Source organism: Stegostoma tigrinum, chromosome 3 (assembly GCF_030684315.1).
Source record: "Stegostoma tigrinum isolate sSteTig4 chromosome 3, sSteTig4.hap1, whole genome shotgun sequence".
Lineage (NCBI taxonomy): Eukaryota > Metazoa > Chordata > Chondrichthyes > Orectolobiformes > Stegostomatidae > Stegostoma > Stegostoma tigrinum.
The window spans coordinates 15,431,217-15,453,088 of record NC_081356.1 but is presented as its reverse complement, the minus strand read 5'-3'; the positions used below and the strand labels follow the sequence as shown (position 1 = coordinate 15,453,088).

Sequence of the window (21,872 nt, the reverse complement as noted above, 5' to 3'; positions counted from 1 at the left end):
GTATAATTGGGCTTTAGTCAATTTGTTATGACCACACATGAAATGTCATTGTTTACTGTGAGCAGAATTGAGTACACATAAAAGGAGATTGTGCTCCAATGTTCTAAAGGAGGTTGAGCTCTCCCCACTCAGTGAACTACAACCGAAACAGCCAAAGAGGACTACCTCGCCCTGTAATCTGTAAAAGGAGTATGAAAAGTGGTGTAACCTGCCGTTTAGTCACTTCCAGTGGACAAATAAAATAATTCCCTGACATTCACTTTAAATTCAACAAATAACAATTTATTTATCTAACTCTAACAGTGAACAAATTAACGAAACGCTTAACAAATCAAATAAACCCGTTCTAACTACTAACTGTTCCCAAATAAAATCAGATTCTTATGGTAAGCTCTTCCAATAAATACAAACCCCCATGAAACAATGAACTTGTAGTACAGAATGAAATTGGAGGGCACGATATTGTGAGTATCACAGAGATGTGGCAGCAAGCAGATTAGGGCTGGGAACTAAATAACCAAGGGTGGATAGGGAGAGCCTTTTTCCTAGGATGGTGACAGCGAGCACGAGGGGGCATAGCTTTAAATTGAGGGGTGAAAGATATAGGACAGATGTCAGAGGTGGTTTCTTTACTCAGAGAGTAGTAAGGGAATGGAACGCTTTGCCTGCAATGGTAGTAGATTCGCCAACTTTAGGTACATTTAAGTCGTCATTGGATAAGCATATGGACGTACATGGAATAGTGTAGGTTAGATGGGCTTCAGATCGGTATGACAGGTCGGCACAACATCGAGGGCCGAAGGGCCTGCACTGTGCTGTAATGTTCTATGTTCTATGTTCTATATAAAATAAAATAGAATGTAGCCCCTCAAAGTTACAGCCAGGTTACGTGTCTTCCAGAATGTTCTGTGCCTTTTCCGTCGAATGTTCTGTCAGGAATACTTTCTCTATCAGGAGCACCACCTCTGTCAATTCTTCTGTCAGGAATATTAACTGGTTGTGCCATAGATGCCTTTGATTTAGATGATGCTTTCTGTAAAACTTAGAGAAGACTGTGAGAGCCAGCGATTCTCTCTTGAGAGCTGTTAACTCTGGTGGATGGCTGTTAGTTCTCCTGTCTTTGTCCAACTGCCCTCTTTTGTATCCTTGATGAAATATCAATATCTTACAGTAGGATTAGTCCTATGTTGTCAAAGCCATCAGATTAAAATTTAATTGGCTTTTGATATTAAAGTGCATTGTTGAAATTGATTGGCTAAATTCAAAACTTGTTGTCTTGATAACAAAACTGCTGCTTGCCCTGCTAACTGTGTAGCCTTTTGATACAAATGATTTAATTTGGGTGCCCTCTGTGCTCTTGCAAACTTTCAAGCTGCTCACAGATGTCCTTTTTAAAATCTCTAAGCATGGAAAAAGCACATCATCTTTTAATGGAACTATGCACTGCTTCCCCCCCCTTAACATTTTGCAGACGCCAAATTCTAATACACTGCCTCCCAATCCACAATACTCCACCCAAATTCACAGCATCCAGTTATGCAAGATATTGGTGAGACCACTAATACTGTGCGTGTTTTTGGTTTACTTACTAAAAGACGAATAAGGATGAGTAGGCAACAGTTCAGGGCAGGTTTGCAAGAGTAAAACCTGGGCAGGTTGTCTAATGAGGAAAGGTTGAACAGGCTAGGCTTGTATCAGTTGGCATGTAGAAGATTAAAATTTGATTAAAATTGAAACATCCAGCATCTTGTGGGGCCTTGACGGGATGAATGTCAAAAGGATGTTTTGTCTTATTGAAGAAGCTACAGCCATACACTTTTGCGAAGTAAAGGGTCACTAACAGAAGGCAGTGGTGAGGAGAATTTCCTTCTCACAGATGGTCATGAGTCTTTGGCATGCTTTTCCTGAAGAGGTGGTGGGTGCAAGGCCCTTGGATTTTTTTTTAAAACGGTAAGTGTAGATAGATTCTACAAGGAGATGAAAGATTATTGTGGGCTGTGCAGGAATATGGAGTAATCAGATCAGCTATGATCTTACTGAATAGTGAATCTAAGTGGCTGCCTCCTGCTCCTCATTGGTGTTATGTTACTCTTTTCTTACTACTTTTAAACAATTTTACTGATAGTTGTGACTATGTAGCCATACAGGTGGATAAACATGATACTTGTGACTTTACTTGTAGAATTTTGCTCTTGGCGTGATTAAGTCTACTCATCAATACTGGCAATCTTTAATCTGCAAGGAGACTGATGGAGGTAGTATTAGTTGGTGAGTTTCAAAAATGTTCAACTACAACAGTAATTGTATTCTAAATTTGTATATTTTCTTTTAAAAATTACACAAAAATATATATATTTGTGGTGGTATGTGTAGATGGTGTGTTCCAATTAGCTCACAAATAAAATCGCACTTTTCGCTATTTTGCTCTAGTCGCTCAGAGATTAAACTGAACTTAATTAAATAATAGATACTGGGAGTCATCTTTATTCCCGCATTTATAGAGAAAATCTGACTCACTAGATTTTATCATGATCAGAATATAGTTCGTGCAGCCATGGAGTAATTGTGATAAATAGCGTAAGTACATTTTAAGTGAAGACTAGATAAGTTAAGGAGGGAGAAGGGACAAGAAGGATATGATAGGGTAAGATGTACCCAACCACTGGTGTGCACAAGCCAAGATGGGTATTTTTATTTGTTCATGATTGTGGGCAATGCCAGCTAGGCCCAACATTTTTTGCTGCTCTTTAATTGCCTTAATGATGAGCTGCCATCTTGAGCCACTGCAGTTCTTCGGGTGTAGGAACACCTATAGTACTGTTACAAAGAGCATTTTAAGGTTTTTGCATAGTATCAGTGAAAAAATGGCAATATAGTTCTAAGTCAAGACAGTGTTTGGCTTGGAGGAAACTTGCAGGTGATGGTGATCCCATGTATCTGCTGACCATGTCCCTTTAAGTGGTAGAGGTTACAGGTTTGACTGGTGCTGATGAAGAATTGTGTTCAGTTACTGCAATGTGTCGATAAGATTGTCAATGCACTATCATTGTACGTTGGGGTGCTGGTTAAGTGGTCTACTTTGTTCTAGATCGTGCAAACTTATTGTTGGAGCCTCCCCATTCAGGTGAAGAGTATTGTCTCACTGCTGACTTGTGCATTTTTGTGGATAGCCATTATTGTTGGAGTCAGGAGCTCTGTTGTTTGCCACAGTATTTACAAGACTAGCTCAGTTCACTGGTAACCGTCAGGATGTTGATAATGGTAGACTCAGCAATGGTAACGTAACAGATACAAAAGTTAGATTCACTCTGTGGGCTGTCATTGTTTGCCACTTGTGATGTAACTCTTATTTGCCACTTATCAGCCCAGCCTGGATGTTGCCCAGATCTTGCTGCATACGATCACAGGCTGCTTCACTATCTAAGGTGTTATGAATAATACTGAATATTGTGCACTCGTCAGTGAACATCCCCAAATCTGACTTCATAATGGAGGAATATCATTAAAAGAAGCAGCTAGGCCTTGAACATTACCCTGGGTGACTCCTAGTGATGCCCTGGGATTAAGACAATTGATTTCAAATAATTCAAATAGGTATGACTCCAACCAGCAGAGCGAGATTTCCCCACGATTCCCATTGATTCCAGTTTTCTTAGTGCTTTTAGATTCTGTACTCCGTCAAATGCTGACATGCAATATGGAGGGATTGTCTTCTGAGCAGAGGCTAAGCAGATTGGGATTCTACTCACCGGAGTTTAGAAGAGTATGAGAGGTGATCTTGTTGAAACACATAGGATTCTTAAGGGGCTTGATGGAATAAACAATGAAAAATTGTTTCCCCTCATGGCAGAGCCTAGGATCAGAGAGTATTGACTCAGAATTAAGGGCACCAAATTTAGACTGAGATGGGGAGGAATTTCTTCTGAGGGTTGTGAATCTTTGGAACTCCTTGCCACAGAGAGCTGTGTAAGCAGAGTCCTTGTGTACATTTAAGGCTGAAGGAAAGTGGATGCAAGGAATATCAGATCAGCCATGGTCTTATTGAATGGCAGACTAGGCTTGGGGGACTGAATGGCCTGTTTGGGCCATTCCTGTTATGGTCTGGTCAGTGCGGTGACATTCACCTCAGCTCTTTTTCCCATGTTGGGCCAAGGTGTAATGCGGTCATGAGCCAAGTGCCCCCAGCCCAGAAAAGTGAGGTGGTTTAGAGGCAGGAAGGGCAACCAACTGTAAAACCATTTTCCAAATCCACACATCCACGAACAGTCAATGGAAAACTTCAAACCAGCATCTGCAGGAAAACAACACATACGGACCAAATACTGAACTACAGGAGCAGCCATCCCAACGCCCACAAACGAAGCTGCATTAGAACATTATTCCAACAAGCCACCACACACTGCAGGAACTACGAAGAGCAGAAGAAAATCACCTATACCGCGTATTCAAAAAGAACGGGTATCCAATGAACACAGTCCGCCAATTTCTCAGCAACAAGCCCAAACAAACAGACAAAACGGGCCCAGAAACCATAACAACTCTCCCCTACATCAAAGACATTTCTGAAATGACTGCCAGACTACTCGGACCTCTTGGCATCAGGGTAGCCCACAAACCCACCAACACACTAAAACAGCAGCTAATGAACTTAAAAGACCCTATACAGACAACAAGCAAAATGAATGTCATCTACAAAATACCTTGCAAGAACTGTGACAAACACTACATTGGACAAACAAGCAGAAAGCTAGCCACCAGGATACATGAACATCAACTAGCCACAAAACGACATGACCCACTATCACTAGTATCCTTACACACAGATGAGGAAGGACACCACTTTGATTGGGACAACACATCCATCCTAGGACAAGCCAAACAGAGACACGCACGAGACTTCCTAGAAGCATGGCATTCCAACCGGAACTCCATCAACAAACACATTGATTTGGAGCCAATCTACCATCCTTTGAGAAAAAGAACAGGAAATGACATCACCAATCCAAGGAAACCTAAACAGATAAATAGAAAGCAGGACATAACACCAGCACTTCATCGGAGGCTGACTGATGTTACCTAGAATGGTGACGAAACGTCTGAAAACGAACCTTCCAGCTCAGCGAGCAAACTCACATCCAGAACCTCAACCTGAGCTACAAATCTTCTCAAAACTCGCTACCACAAATTATAGCTGATTTGAAAAATGGTCAACGGACAATGAAGTGACACTGTAGTATGGGGAAAAAGAGAAAGGAAATAAGGTTAGAACGTGAAATCAAGAAAATAGTGTGGGAGGAGATTCACGTGGAGCACATCCACTGCCATGGATTGAATAATCTGTTTCTAATACTTTAAATACTAAAACAAATCAACCGGAGCAAACCAAAGTTGGTAGCAAGGCGCAATAACAAAAATTGATAAAAGAAACTTGCAGATTTCCATTAAAATCTTAGCAGTCTATTTCTACACTGCAAATGCTGGGCAATTCAATGTGATACCTTAATTCCCAGCTCAGCCCTAAACCAGCCTTTTGTGGCTTTTGTTTCTCCTAATTGTCCTTGGACATGGAGTTGATGTGGTTATAATATTTATTAGTCACTAAAAAGGCTGGACAGGAATTATCACAGTTCTGTGGCTCCTGTTCGTTCATTTATTTCACTTACCTTTTGTTTTAGAACATAGAACAATACAGCGCAGAACAGGCCCTTCGGCCCTCGATGTTGCGCCGACCTGTGACCTAATCTAAGCCCCTCCCCCTACACTATCCCATCATCATCCATATGCTTATCCAAGGCCTGTTTAAATGCCCCTAATGTTTTCTGGTTTTATTTTATTAAAAGTACATAAGATGATTAAAAACATTCATTATTTGCTGAGAATATGATCCCTAACATTACAAACAAGTTACAAACCAATAGGAAAATATAAGTTGTTGCTCTCTTAAGAACTCTACAATAACTTGGAAAATGAACCGGCTCCACTAATTATTTTTATAATTATAGATGTTTAAATATTTTTGTTTGTACACTTAAGTAAATGTTGTAATTTTCTTTGTTTTTAACTTCAGCAAAAATGTGTCAATCCGTGATAGCCCTTTCTGTTGTAGTCACACAGAAGCAGAAGCAATTGTACAATCAGTAAGTACAAACCAGTTTCAGTGTACCCTGATACTGTAATGCTAGAGATAAGTTGCATGCTTTATTTAGACAGTGTCAGTGATGTTACGTCTTATGGATGCGTTTTTCATGAATGAGTGATGCAAAACTAAAGTCCTAGGTTGTGTGGTGAATTAAACCAATCAACTTTGGCAGATGAATTTAACCAGACTGAACCATGCCAAGAAATGAAAAAGTGGGGCATTAGCAGCATCAAGGATAGAGGAATGGTCATTTGGCCAAACAAAACCAATGACATAATCTTGCTTGACCCCAGTTTGCACATGTGTTGGGTCTGCAATGAATCATAGGTGAGGATCACAAAGTGTGCAGCAAGCCAAGGTCGGTGATGAATTTCTGAGGGCAACCAAGTCTGACGCTCCATAGTCCCTCCCAGTTGACAAAGTTGGCAGCCTTTGTGATGTTGAGAAAGGGTAGTATAGAATTTGATACTGTTCTTTGCATTTTTTCTTGAATTCGTCTTGCTTTGAAAACCATCTCCACTGTGTTATTTGATGGACAGAACCTGCATTATGACTCTGGGAAGAGCTCTTCAGCCACAGGGAGAAGCAATCAACATGGTGTAGTGACCTTCCATGTTGCGGACAGCAGGGAGCCCCCCTGTGTAGTTGCTGTAATCAGACTTTTCCCCCTCCCTAATGATGATCACAATTATGGCATTGTGGAAATCCTTTGGCACGTTTGTCTCCTTCCAGATGAGAGCGATCAGGCTATATACCCTGCCTTCTTTTAGTACTTTGGCAGGGATTTCATTTGCATCAGCAGCCATGTTGATGAGAATCATAGCATCATACAGCGCTGAAATAAATCCTTCGGACCAACTTGTCCAGGCCGACCAGGATCCCTAAACTAAACTAGTCTCATTTGCCTGTGTTTGGCCCATATCCCTCTAAGCCTTTCCTATCCACATACCTGTCCAATGTCTTTTAAATATTGTAAATGGAGTTGCTTCCACCACTACTTCTGGCAGCTTGTTCCTGTCTTGTCCCTTTTAGATCTTTCCCCTCTCACCTTAAACCTATACCCTCTTTAGTGTTTAAAACTCCTACCCCGCGATTTACCTGATCAATATCACTCGGGATTTTGTAAACCTCTATCCTCAGCTTCCTATGTTGCAGGCAAAAACTTCCTAGCCTATCCAACCTCTCCTTATAACACAAACCCTCCAGTCTCGATAACATGCTTATAAATCTTTTTTGTACCCTTTTCAGTTCATAGAACATAGAAAAGTACAGCACAGTACAGGCCCTTCGGCCCACGCTGTTGTGCTGTGGAATAATCCTAATTCAAAAATAAAATAACCTAACCTACATTCCCCTCAATTCACTGCTGTCCATGTGCATGTCCAGCAGACGCTTAAATGTCACTAATGACTCCGCTTCCACGACTACCACTGGTAAACTATTCCATGCGCTCACAAGTCTCTGGGAGAAGAACTTCCCTCTGACATCTCCTCTATACCATCCTCCTAACACCTTAAAACTATGACCCCTCGTGGCAGTCAATCCTGCCCTGGGGAAAAGTCTCTGGCTATCAACTCTATCCATGCCTCTCATCACCTTGTACACCTCGATCAGGTCACCTCTCTTCCCTCTTCTCTCCAGAGAGAAAAGTCCGAGCTCAGTCAACCTCTCCTCGTAAGACAAGCCCTCCAGTCTAGGCAGCGTCCTGGTAAACCTCCTTTGCACTGTCTCCAAAGCCTCCACATCTTTCCTATAATAGGGCAACCAGAACTGGACACAATATTCCAAGTGTGGCCTCACCAGGCTTTTGTAGAGCTGCAGCATAACCTCGCGACTCTTAAACTCGATCTCCCTGTTAATGAAAGCCAAAACACCATTTGCTTTCTTAACAACCTTATCCACCTGGGTGACAACTTTGAGGGAGCTATGCACTTGAACACCAACATCCTGCTGTTCCTCCACACTGCCGAGAATCCTGCCTTTAATCCTATATTCAGCATTTAAGTTTGACCTTCTAAAATGCATCACTTCGCATTTATCCAGGTTGAACTCCATCTGCCATTTCTCAGCCCAGCTCTGCATTCTGTCAATGTCTCGCTGAAGCCTGCAATAGCCCTCGATACTATCAACAGCACCTCCAACCTTTGTGTCATCAGCAAATGTGCTAACCTACCCCTCAACCTCCTCATCCAAGTCATTTATAAAAACTACAAAGAGCAGAGGCCCAAGAACAGAGCCCTGCGGGACACCACTCAGCACTGACCTCCAGGCAGAATATTTTACCATCTACAACCACTCTCTGCCTCCTGTCAGCCAACCAATTCTGAATCCAGACAGCCAAATCACCCTGTATCCCATACCTCCTGTCTTTATGAATGAGCCTGCCATGGGGAACCTTATCAAATGCCTTGCTAAAGTCCACGTACACCACATCTACTGCTCGACCCTCGTCAACCTGTCTCATGACTCCCTCAAAGAACTCAATAAGATTTGTAAGGCATGACCTGCCCCTCTCAAAACCATGCTGACTCCCTTTAATCATGCTATGCTTTTCCAAATAGTCATAAATCCTATCCCTCAGAATTCTTTCCAAAACCTTGCTGACGACAGACGTAAGACTTATTGGTCTGTAATTTCCAGGGATTTCCCTATTCCCTTTCTTGAAATGAGGAACAACATTTGCCTCCTTCCAATCCTCCGGCACGACTCCCATGGAGAGTGAGGAAGCAAAGATCTTCGCCAGCGGCTTAGCAACCTCCTTTCTCGCTTCCCGGAACAACCTAGGATAAATCTGGTCTGGCCCTGGGGATTTATCAATCTTAATGTTTGCCAAAATTTCCAGCACATGAACTTCCTTAATCTTGATCTGTTCAAGCCTGTTTTCCTGCTCAAAGTTCTCATTCACAACAAGGTCCCTTTCCTTAGTGAAAACAGAAGCAAAAAACCCATTTAGGGCTTCCCCTATCTGCTCAGACTCCACAAGTTCCCTACACTATCCCTGATCGGCCCTTCCTTCTCCCTGATCATTCTCTTATTCCTCACGTATGAGTAAAATGTCTTCGGGTTCTCCCTAATCCTTCCTGCCAAGCCTTTATCGTGCCCCCTCCTGGCCCTCCTCAGTCCACTTTTGAGCTCCTTCCGAGCAAACCTGTAATCCTCTAAAGCTGTGCTAGACCCTTGCTTCTTCCACCTTACGTACGCTGCCTTTTTCTTTTTGACAAGCAGCACCTCTGTACCTGTCATCCAAGGCTCCTTAATCTTACCCCTTCTTACCTGTCTGAGGAACAAATTTATACATCAGTCGCAACAACTGCTCCTTAAACAGCCTCCACATGCCTGCTGTGCCCTTTCTGTGGAATAATTGCTCTCAATCTGTACTCCCAACACCTGCCTGATAGCGTCATAGTTTCCTTTTCCCCAGTTAAATATCTTCCCCTGGTAACTGCTCCTTTCCATGGCTATGGTAAATGTGAGGCTGTTCAATAACACCCTTCCTATAGAAGGGCAACCAGTGCTCCAAACATAGCCTTACCAATGTCTTATACAGCCATAAAATGACTCCCAAACCCTGCAGTCAGTGTTCTGACTGATGAAACCAAGCATGCCAAATGCCGCCTTCACCTTCCTGTCTACCTGTGATGTTACATTAAGGAACTATTCTTAGCTGGATTTTTAAAAGAATCTATTTTAAAATTCTCATCTCTTTTTCTGACTGTGTCTATTGTGTCAACCATTCCTTGTAACTTTCTCAAGTCACAAGCCTCAGAGAACTGTCTGCCTTTAATTCAGGCCGTGTGCACATCCTCAATTTTGATCATTTCTCCATTGACAACCATGTCTTCCACTGCTGCGAAAATCCTCCTAAACATTATACTTCTCCACCCCTCTCTCCACTTATTTAAAACCCTTCTTATAATGCTTACTGTTTTAACTGAGCTTTTGGTCACCTCTCCTAGTATCGCTGATGTGATCCAGTGTCACGTTTTGTTTAGTTTTCTTGTGGAGCATCCTTATAAAAATTAATTATTATACTGTGTTAATGTTACCTATCATTGCAGCACATTTTCAAGTGGCTATTTGTGCAGTCTTGGTTACCACATCTTGTGCATTTATATACATGCACTGCAAGGCTAATTTATATCTTGTGTTACTCCTTGGCCAGCCTTGTCTGATACCTTGCTATTTCTTATTCTAGTAAGAACTGATCTTCCTAGCTTATTATTCCTAATACTACTTCACACTTCCCATTCCCTATCAGGTTATTTTAAACTGTTCCTCACTACCACTGATCCAGTGAGGAGTGTTTAGTTGCAAGCTGTCATAGAGATATACAGCATGGAAACAGACCCTTCAGTCCAACTCATCCATGTGGACCAGATATTCTATATAAATCTAGTCCCATTTGCCAGTATTTGGCCCGTATCTCTCTAAACTCTTCCTGTTTATGTATCCATCCAGATGCCTTTTAAATGTTGTAATTGTACCAGCCTGCACTACTTACTCTGGCAGCTCGTTCTATATGTGCACCACCCTCTACATGAAAAAGTTGCTCCTTAGGTCCTTTCTATATCTTTCCCCTCTCACCTTAAACCTAATTCTGGACTCTCCCACTCTGGGGAAAAGACCTTATCTATTTACCCTATACATGCCTGTCATGATTTTATAATTTTCTGTAAGATCATCCTCAACCACTGATGCAATAGGAAAAATAGCCCCAGCCTATTCAGCCTCTCCCTGTAGCTGAAACCATCCAACCCTGGCAACATTCCCATAAATCTTTCCTGGACCTTTCATGTTTAACAACATCCTTCCTATAGTAGGGAGACCCAATTGCATGCAATACTCCAAAAGTAGCCAAACCAATGTCCTGTATAGCCGCAACGTGACCTCCGAATTTCTGTATTCAATGCACTGAACAGTAAAGGCAAGCATACCAAATGCCACATTCACTGTCCTATCTACCAGTGACTCCACTTTCAAGGAACGATGAACCTGCTCTCCAAGGTCTCTTTTTTTCAGCAGCACTACCCAGGACCTTACCATTAAGTGTATAAGTCCTGGCTGATTTGCCTTTCCAAAAATACAGCACCTGATATTCATCTAAATTAAACTCAAACTGCCGCCCATTGGCCTATCTGATCCAGACTGTATTAGTCCTAACGGCCCCCAGAACTAATCCCAACATCCCCGGAATCTAGAGAACCCTTCCTATAGCATCCCTCCTGCCACAAGTGCAGCTGCTCAATTGTTTTATTTAATCCAGAGATTACTATTTTACAAGGTTCTTCTTACTAGTCTACTTCCTAACAGCTTGCAATCTGTTTTGAAGCTTACCTCTTTGTTTCTACCATTGTTGATAAAGACTGAAGTCGAGGTCTGAGGCGTTCAAGTCAAGTGACCATGACCTATACATGGTAATGCCAGACTAAACTATAGTCCCAAACTAACTACATGAACACTTGTCAACTGTGGCAAAGCTTCCACAATGTAAAAGGCTACCAAGCAAATTGGAGCAGAATAGCTGGCAGCAGGGCCAGTCAGTGAAATGATGCCATCTGCCCCGACAGTCTCAGGTGCACCTCTACTCACAGTCACCATTGCAGACATCAGCTTGGTGTTTTTGAGTGTGAACCTGCAGAAAGCGACAGGCCTGAATACCAACCCAGCCGTGCGCTCAGATCCTGTGTAGACCAGCTGGCAGGAGTATCTGTTGACATCTTTAACCTGTCCTTACTACAGTGTGAGGTTCCCACTTGCTTCAAGACTACTGTCATCCCAGTGCCTTAATGATTACCACCTGGTGGTTTTGATGTGCATCTTTTCGAAGTGTTTCGGGAGGTTAGTGATGACATGCATCAACTCCAGCCTCTCAGATTGCCTTGATCTGCAACAATTCACCTGCTGTTGCAACAGGCCCACAACAGAGACCATCTCCTTGGCCCTACACTCATCCCTGAAATGTATGGATAGCAGGGACATCTACGTTAGAATCGTATTTATTGATTTTTAACTCCACCTTCAACACCATAATTTCAACCAAACCGATCTTCAAACTCCCAGACTTAGGACTTTGCTTCCCCCCTCCAACCTCACCACTGGATGCTCATTTTCAAACTGCAATTAGTGAGAATAGGCAACAACACTTCCTCTGCAATAATCCTCAATACTGGTGCCCTGCAAGGCTGTGTACTCAGTCCTTTGCTGTACTCCTTATGCAGTCTTGACTGCATGGCCAAATTCTGCTCTGACTCCATTTACAAGTTTGCTGATGACACCACAATAGTGAGTCAGATCTTAAACAATGACGAGAGTGCAGGAAAGAGATGTAGAGCTTAGTGGCACAGTGTAAAGACGACAATCTCCCTCAATGTCAGCAAAATGAAGGAGCTGCTCATTGACTTCACGAAGTGGAGAGGAAGACACTCCCATGTCTGTATCAATGGTACTGAGGTGGAGAGGGTCAAGAGCTTCATGTTCCTAGAAGTAAATATCAAAATCTGCCCTTGTCCATCAACGTCGATGCTATGGTCAAGAAAGCACACCAACACTACTGCTTCTTTAGAAGGCTAAGGAAATTCGGCATGTCCGCAATGACAGTGACCAATTTTTACAATGCACCCGAGAAAGCATCCTATCCAAACGCTTCACAGCTTGGTATGGCAGTTGCAATACCCAAGATCACAAGAAATTACAGAGAGTTGTGAATGCAGCCCAGTCCATCTCACAGACCAGCCTTGCATTTATTGATGCCATCTACCCTTCTTACTGTCTTGAGATAGCAATCAGCACCATCCCACCCCGGTTATAATCTCTTCCACCTTGTTCCATCAGGTAAAAGATAGAAAAGTTTGAATACACGTAGCAGATTCAAGAACAGGCTCTTCCCAGCTGTTACTAGACTTTTAAATGGGCTATCCTATAGTAAAGTTGATCCTTCTCTGCACCTTCTCTGAAGTTGTAACGCTATATTCTCTAATCTATTCTATTACCCTGGTGCTCTTATGTAAGGTATGATTTACCTTTATAGCATGTAAAACAACATTTTTCACTATATTTCAGTTCACATGACAATAATAAGTCAAATCAAATCAAATCTGTTGCTTTCCCAAAGCTCTTCCTACCCACCATAAACCACCTGTGGTGCCCTAGACCGGACTCTGGTCGTCCTCCCCAAATGAAGTATGCAACTCGTCAGTATTCAGAACTTAAGAGCAAGATGCACTTGGAGCCTCTGGCAATTGTGTCTGGCCCAACTTATTTGGTTGGCGGTCACTTGTTGTCTCCCAGCTCGCACATCCAGCATTGTGCTATCGGTGTAACATTCAGCCTCACAGCTGGACCACTGTGATTCTTGCTGCTGCTTATACTCCACTATCTAGAACTCAGGCTGCTGCAATTGATGCAACTTTATGCACATATAGTTGTACGGGACCACAAGGAAAAGGGTGCACATCCCATGGATAGAGGTATCCTGACATTCCAGCATTTATTAGATTAACCAATTTTATTAGAAATATGCTGAAGACTTATTGTCATTAGTGCTTGTGGTCTTCCTAGTGGGAACATTTTTGGGACTAGGAATCATCATCATCATCATCATAAACCTGGTGAATTACTGTAGAATATGCATATTATAGTTGGTATTGTTGGAGAGGATGCATATTGATTTCCTTTACTGGAATAGTGTTGTGTCGTTTCGTTGTTTCCAGAGCAACATCCAGTAACATGGTGAGTATTACATTACTCTCCTGACTGAAGACTTGTAAATGGTGGAAAATCTTTGCACAATCAGGAAAGGAACCATTTATCCATGGGGACACTGCCTTGTTTCTTCAATCACGATTTTAAAATGGGTGGTCCAGTTAAAGTCATTCCCAAAATGATTCATGCTAAAGTATTGCCTTGGAAATTGAAGAAACTGGATATGATGTAGGGAGTTTATAATGAGGCCTTCACAGCCAATTAAGGCTAAAACCCATCTGGATGATTATACTGGGATTGCATCAGCAATAAAATGTTCCAGCTGACTCCACCTAAATTCAGCACATGGGAGGAGGAATCTCATCAGAGCACCCATGGTCTGTCCTCTGGAGTGGAGGGTACCTACTCAGAAGGTCACTTGCCCTGTGCCCCTGAGACTAATTGTTTTGTAGGCTGAACAGATGCTCTGCCCCAACAGGGCCATACAGGAAATTCTGCTTCAATCATTGGCAACTTTACATCTGCTCAGGCAAATTTAATAGCCCATTTTTTTTAAGCTTTGTTTGACTTAAAGATAGAGCTTGATCACGAAAGCCTTCAAATCACCTGGGAGTATGTCTGCCCCGTAATGGGTAGATTTTACCACCTTCCCAAGGGACACATTTAGGTGGAATGATAAAGCCAAGGCAGGATGGTTTGTGGATGCCTTCCTATTCTGGTAAATTTTGTGTACAGTTAATGCCTGCATAAGCATCTCCTGCCAGCAGCAACTATGTTCTCAGAATGCAGAAAAGCTTTGTGAGGCACTCGTCTAATTGAAGGATCTGGCAGCTGGAAGCAGCGTGTCTGCTAAAAGCCTTCCATTTCTCCTTTCTTCCAGTGAGCCCAACCCCCATCCTCACTTACCTGTTGATCGTCCTCACTGACCTTGAGCCTCTGACAGATGTATCGTTGGCACCTGTTGGCACTCAGCTAATGGAATTGTTTGGCCAGCATCTCCAGGAAGTGAGATTTCCATCTCAAGTCTCCTTAATCCCAGGGAATGTAGGCCACTAAGGGCTCAGACTGGTCCCTAATCCTGTGGGTCTTTCCCAAAGGGCGTGATGTAGGACTTGCTGGCTTCTAAGACCTCCATTGCCTGGATTAAACTCTACCCAATAAATTTCTAAATCCTCACTGGCTACAAGATTACATCCAGAAGTGTGGTCTTTGCTTGCCGCTAAGTGTGCTTTTCTCGTCCTAGGCTGCAGCCTACTCTAGTTCCTCTAACCTCTGGAGGATGGAAACAGACCATTGAAGTGTGATCATTTAGAATTGTTATTCATTTTTACAGACCTTATCCACCCTACACTTCCACTTAACCCTTCATCCCATCAATTTAAACAACACTTTTTTTCCCCACCAATCAACCACAAGCAGATAATAGTCAATACAAAACCAGCTGATGTGTAATATTCAGTTGTAAAGTTCACTTGGTAAGTTATATACAAGGCAAGTGTTAATTATGCTTTGTTTTACAGGCACCAGAGTATGTCAAGCCAGACAGTATCCCAGATGAAGGTATGATGTTAGTGCAGTATTTTCAGTGAGTTTACCTTGTGAAATATATGCTGTTCTCCTAGTGTTTTGAAACAGAAGGTTGATTCTTTTGACATCATCATGACTTTTGGCAATAAAGTGTAAAACAGACAATAGTGAGTTGGCAGCCAGTTTTACATTTCTTCCAATTTTCATATCTATTTAATTCAACCAGTGAGCTGCTAACTGATTGCCACTTTGTGTTGATATTTCTTTGTTCAAGGATTCTGTTACTTTCATGGACTAAAGCCAATTAACTCCCAAGGACTCTGATTACCATGAATCTCTGGCCATTGTGGGTCAATACTGCACTGTCCAGGCTGTTGTATCTAACTAGATTGTTCCTGCACTGTCAGCTGATTCTAATGCTTTGCCCTGTGTAAAAGTAACTCTCCCTCACACTCTAAGTCTTGTAAACTGTTTATATATGTTCTAACATACAGAATACAAATTTCAACTCGTTCCGGTCTTCCTATCTTTTCAAAAGCATGTGATGTTGATGTCAGAGTTGCACCATCATGTACATCGTCCTTAACACGTTTATTTCCTAATTTATGGCATTAACACCAGCCATCAGTTAGCTCAGTTGACTGGTTTGTGATGCAGAGTTACACCAGCATAGAACATAGAACAATATTGGCTGAAGTTATCATGAAGGAGTCTTTTTTTCAGTCTCTCCATCACTTGATATGTGGTGGCCCTCAGGCTAAACCACGTCCAGCCATCTCTGTGTAAGGAGAGAGCAACCCTCATTCACTTCTTTCTCTCCACCTTGATTTCTGACTTTACACTCCTGCCCCACATATATCTATCTCTCTGTTCCCTCCATTTCTTCTGATACCTTCTCACTGAACTTGGTTTGCCTTGCTTACTTTCTTGACTGTGCAACTGCAAGTGGAAAAGGCACCAACATCCAGATTCAAACAGGGCATTGGCAATACCTTTGGCACAAAGCCAATGACTAATGCTCAAGCGTGGCTGGAGATATGGCCACTGATCTGGAAACAGGCAGCCTGGATACCTCCTTTGCTAGTTTTCCATCAAGGAAGCAGTTTATTGGGTAGGTAAGAATTTTGATATTCTCAGGTTTGGCAGCAGGAGCTTTTTTAAGGATTCCAAGGATCGATGTTGGGACCACTATTGTTTTGGATGTATATTAATGGCTGGGATTTGAGTATGCAGGGCATCATTTTAATGTTTCCACATGTCCCAAAACTCTCAAAGATAGAAAAAGATAGGAACAGGCTTCAGGAGAGGATGGAGGCAGCTTGTGAAATTTTAAAGCATATGGCAGAAGAAATTTAACACAAATGTAATGTGCTTAATAGTGCAGTTTTGAAGGCGATTTCAGGACCTGGTGTGTCAGGGGGCACAAATTGAGAAAGCTGTTAAAAAGGTTATGGGGATCCTTGGCTTTATAAGTAGCGTACAACAGCGAGAAAGTCATGTTAAATCGCTAGAGTAATGCTGATGAACTGCTGTATTGTAACCCATTCCCAGCACCACCACAATCTGAAGATGTGAAAGCTTTCAAAAGGTTGCAAAGACTGGAGTTGTTCTCATTCAACCAGAGAGTAAGGAGGGATTTGGTACAGATGTTCAAAATGATGTGTGGTTTCTAGCAACAGAAAGGTCAGTGACCAGAAGAACCACATTTATGGTAATTGGCAAAAGATCAAGAGCGACCCAAGGAAACAGTGTTGTTTTTATGCACAAGTTTGTTCTGATCTGGAATGAAATTGTGGTGGAAGTGGATTCAATATTAACTTTTGAAAGAAAATTGGATAAATAAATGAAGGAGAAGAATTCACAAGGCTATGGGGAAAGAGCAAGGGGATGGAACAATTTGGATAGCTTTTCAAAGAGTTGGCACAGGTGCAGTAGATCTTGCAGCTACCTCTGTCCTGTGTCATTCTATGATTCTTTGGTGGTCTTGTCAAAATTGAATAGCAAAATAACCTTTGGACCATACAGGACTCTTGATCTGTTTTGCTTATTTCCATATGAGGTAGGTATCCATCAGTGTCAGCAGAGTAAGATTTAATTTTTAACAGTGAAAATGGAATACATCTGTTGTAAACGGAACTAAATGGAATTTTATTTTTATTTTTCCTTCAAGTTTGCACTTTTTGGACAAGGAAATGGGTGGGAAGTGTACTTTCATGTTGCATTTTTGTTCATGCCTTTGTTTATGTTAAAGTCTTTGCTTTTTAATCATCTCTGACCTGCACCTGAGGTTCCAGTACAACATGGTGTAGATGGAGGCAATGTACCAGAGAGTTACTGCTGGAATCAGAGTGAATAGCTGTTGCTTTGTTCCTATGTACTTTGGGCATACCAATAAACTCATTACACTCCCTACCTCTTCCAATTTGGAAACTTTTGGATTAAGACAGCAAAAGCCATCTGTCCACGAAGCAACATTTTATAGAATTAAGATTTTAGAGTTAGTAATGTCAATTGCCTAGGTAAAGTGTTGCAATACCTACTGCAGCATTTATAGAATAGCAGCAATTTGTAGAATTAGTGGTCCCTCATTAACTTTCCAAGTTGTATATTAGAGGAAATAAATGCCTTTTCTTGATTTAAGCATTATGTGGAGAACAAGTGAAACCTACTATAATATGACAAAAAGTGAAATATGCATTATTTCATCTTGGCAGATACCAGTTCATCCCTCAATAAATAGTGAAGCTACTGCAGTCCTCAAAAGATATCTGCAATCAGTGCTAGTTGCACCACTCATTATTTTGGGTGATCTTATGTAAATTTTCTCTTTCTCCAGTAAATAGGTGGTATTTTCTGAGCAAGTGAATGTTGGCCACATCAACACATGAAAGAATAAATTCTGTTTTACTTTTGAAAACTGCAAATCCGAATAGTCTAAAAGCAGAAATGTCTGAAATTGGTCAGCGATATCGTCTACAGAATCTTCAAGAAGACGCCCTGATTGGCAGTCACCCATTAAGTTAATGTTCAATGATTGAGTACTTCTCCTCTGCACACTGTTCAGGGAGGTATTACCTGGTTTGTATGTGGATACTACTTGTATTTAATTGGTTTCATATTGCCTCGTGCTTCCAAAATGTGATGTAAAATAAGTATTTTTCTTGTGTTATTGACCCTGCATTTCTGTGGTAGTGTAAATCATACCTGATAATAAACATTCATTGATTTATTTTCCATATAGACAAGCATGTCTGTTTTATATCAGAATGTGAAGATGATGTAATTTTGGCTTTGCGATATAGTGTGTAACAGGCAGTATCAGTTCAGTTCAATTGCTCCATTATTAACAAGATAACAAAAGTTTGAAGAGATGTATGATATGTGTTTAATCCAGTACCGTGACAGGTTATCCTGGCGACTTAAAGCAGAATGAAGATATAAATGTAGCAAAATCCACGTGAACCTTATAACAACTAAATCTTGGTCTTAATTGAACTTTGCTTCTCAAGAACTGTACATTTAAATTGCCAAAGTACTGATTAAATCACAATATCAGAAGATTGTTTCAAACTAGTATCTTGACAGCTTTCTTATTAAATGTGTATATTGAAAAGGTGGAGCTAAACTCTCTCTCAACTGTCTAAAGCTAAAATAGCAAATATGTTTATTTCTGTTGTACAGCTGGTATTTTTCAGCAGATTTCAAATGATACAGCATTACTGTCTAAAGTTTTTCAAATTGACTCAAAGGAGTTAGCACGCATCACTTACCAATAATTAGTTCTCTGATCACATTGTCACTTATTTATTTTGTTTTCTTGGGCATCACCTTCAATGAGAAATACCCTTTACATGTGTACGTTGGTGTTTACCTCTCGTAGGTCATGATTTGCCTAATCTAGGCTGATGTTTTAGTGTAGTGCAGGGGGAATGCTACTTTTGTTATTCTCTCATGGTGTATGGGTATCCATGGCTGGGCCAGCATTTATTGCCCATCCAGAGCTGCCGTTGAGAAGGTGGTGGTGAGCTGCCTTCTTGAACCACTGCCATCCAAGTGGTGTAGATAAACCCACAATGTCCTTAAGGAGGGAATTCCAGGATTTTGTCCCAGCAACACAATTCGAAATGACTTTTAAAGTCAGGATGGTGAATGTCTTGGAGGGAAACTTGAAGGTGGGATGTTTCCATATATCTGCTGCTTTTCTTCTTCTAAATTGAAGTGGTCATGGGTTTGGAAGGTAATACCTAAAAATCTTGGGTTAATTTCTCCAATGTATCTTGTAGAAAGTTCACACTGCTTCTCCTAAATGTCAGCGATGGAGGGAGCGGATGCAGTGCTAATCAAGTGGCCTGCCTTGTACTGGATGGTGTCAAGCTTCCTGACTTTTTGGAGCTGTACTCATTCTGGCAAATGGGGAGTATTCCATTAAACTCTGATCTTGTGTCTTGTAGATGGGGTTCAGGCTTTGAAGAGTCAGGAGCTGAGTTACTCGCTGCAGTTTTCTTGTATTGTAGGGAAGGTGATGCCTATTACTGCTAGACTGTTAAGGCAGAGCCCCTGGTATTGTCCTGGGGACCTGGGTTTAAATCCTGCCACAACAGATTGTGGAAATTGAATTCAATAAATTCAGCAAATGTTTTATTCACTGGCACCTATGGGATTAGGAGAGTACCAGTTGGTCAAATATTCCAGTTGATCAAGAGGCCAATGTAAAAATCAATGCAAAACACACACAAAGTAATAGAAACGTAACAGGGGTATACACATCACTGTCACACTTTATTTACAGCAAAAATCACTTAAATAATAATGCAACTTGGCCTTGAATAAAATTTACATCCAAAGAATCTTCTCACTTGCACCCTCAGCTGACTACTTGGACATTGCAGAGATCACAATGATAGAGTAAACTTGTGGTATTTGAGGTATATAATTTTTAACGGTTTCCCGAGAGTGCTGGATCATAAGGCACCCGTTAAAACAAAGGTTGCTGTGTCTGCCATTAGACTCCTAATTCCTATCACGAAACCATTGCTGATTGTCAGAAAAACCCATCTGGTTCACTACACTTGCCCCCAAACCACCTCCCTCACCCCTATCCCAGGCCCCAAGATGACTTTCCATATTAAGCAGAGGTTCACCTGCTCATCTGCCAATGTGGTATACTGTATCCATTGTACCCGGTGTGGCTTCCTGTACATTGGGGAAACCAAGCGGAGGCTTGGGGACCGCTTTGCAGAACACCTCCGTTCGGTTTGCAATAAACAACTGCACCTCCCAGTCGCAAACCATTTCCACTCCCCCTCCCATTCTTTTGATGATATGTCCATCATGGGCCTCCTGCAGTGCCACAATGATGCCACCCAAAGGTTGCAGGAACAGCAACTCATATTCCGCTTGGGAACCCTGCAGCCCAATGGTATCAATGTGGACTTCACCAGCTTCAAAATCTCCCCTTCCCCCACCGCATCCCAAAACCTGCCCAGTTCGTCCCCTCCCTCCACTGCACCGCACAACCAGCCCAGCTCTTCCCCTCCATCCACTGCATCCCAAAACCAGTCCAACCTGTCTCTGCCTCCCTAACCTGTTCTTCCTCTCACCCATCCCTTCCTCCCACCCCAAATTGCACCTCCATCTCCTACCTACTAACCTCATCCCACCTCCTTGACCTGTCCGTCTTCCCTGGACTGACCTATCCCCTCACTACCTCCCCACCTACACTCTCCACCTATCTTCTCTCCATCTTCGGTCCGCCTCCCCCTCTCTCCCTATTTATTCCAGAACCCTCACCCATCCCCCTCTCTGATGAAGGGTCTAGGCCCGAAACGTCAGCTTTTGTGCTCCTGAGATGCTGCTGGGACTGCTGTGTTCATCCAGCTCCACACTTTATTATCTTGGTTCACTAATGTTCTTTAAGGAATCAAAGTGCTGTCCTTACCTGGTCTGGCCTATATGTGACTCCAGACCCATAGCAATGTGGTTGACACTTAACAACCCTTTAGACATTTAGGGATGAATAATAAATGCTGGCCTGGCCAGTGACGTCAACATCGCATGAATGAATAGAACAAAAAGTCTCTGACTTGCTCTTGTAGATACTGTATTTATATGGCGAGTCAAGTTGTTTCTAGTCGGTGGTCAGTGGTAACCCCTGTGAATGTTGATATAGTGGGATTCTGTGATGCTAATGCCAGGGAATGTCAAGGAGCAGTCGGTTAAATGTCTTCAGAAATAGTTATTGCCGAGAATGAGTGGTTATTTGCCACTTGTCAGCCCAAATCTGGATATTGTCCAGCTCTTGTTGTACTTGAAAATGGACTACCTACATATCTGAGCAGTAGGAAGTTGTGCTGAACATTATGCAATCATCAGAGAACATCCTACCTTATGGCGGGGGGGGGGGGGTAAGGTAATTGAAGAAGCGCCTGTAGATGGTTGGGCTTAGCACAGTATCCCGATATCAGAGCCAGCTGGACAGCATTGAAGAAACATTAGTGGACGATGA

At 42.1% G+C, this 21,872-nt stretch overlaps 1 protein-coding gene across 4 annotated transcripts in view; it reads left to right on the top strand.

The window, feature by feature from the left end:
- LOC125451257 (inorganic pyrophosphatase-like) overlaps nucleotides 1-18,603 on the top strand; it is a 63,947-nt gene extending 45,344 nt beyond the window's left edge. For all 4 annotated transcript variants that reach the window (XM_059643474.1, XM_059643472.1, XM_059643478.1 and 1 more), the window contains 4 exons: nucleotides 2,183-2,268; nucleotides 6,068-6,137; nucleotides 15,361-15,400; nucleotides 18,204-18,603. In XM_059643474.1, coding sequence (XP_059499457.1) covers nucleotides 2,183-2,268; nucleotides 6,068-6,137; nucleotides 15,361-15,400; nucleotides 18,204-18,232 — 225 coding nt within the window. In that variant the 3' untranslated portion in view covers nucleotides 18,233-18,603. The remainder of the gene's footprint in view (nucleotides 1-2,182; nucleotides 2,269-6,067; nucleotides 6,138-15,360; nucleotides 15,401-18,203) is intronic.
- Nucleotides 18,604-21,872: the final 3,269 nt, after the last annotated feature.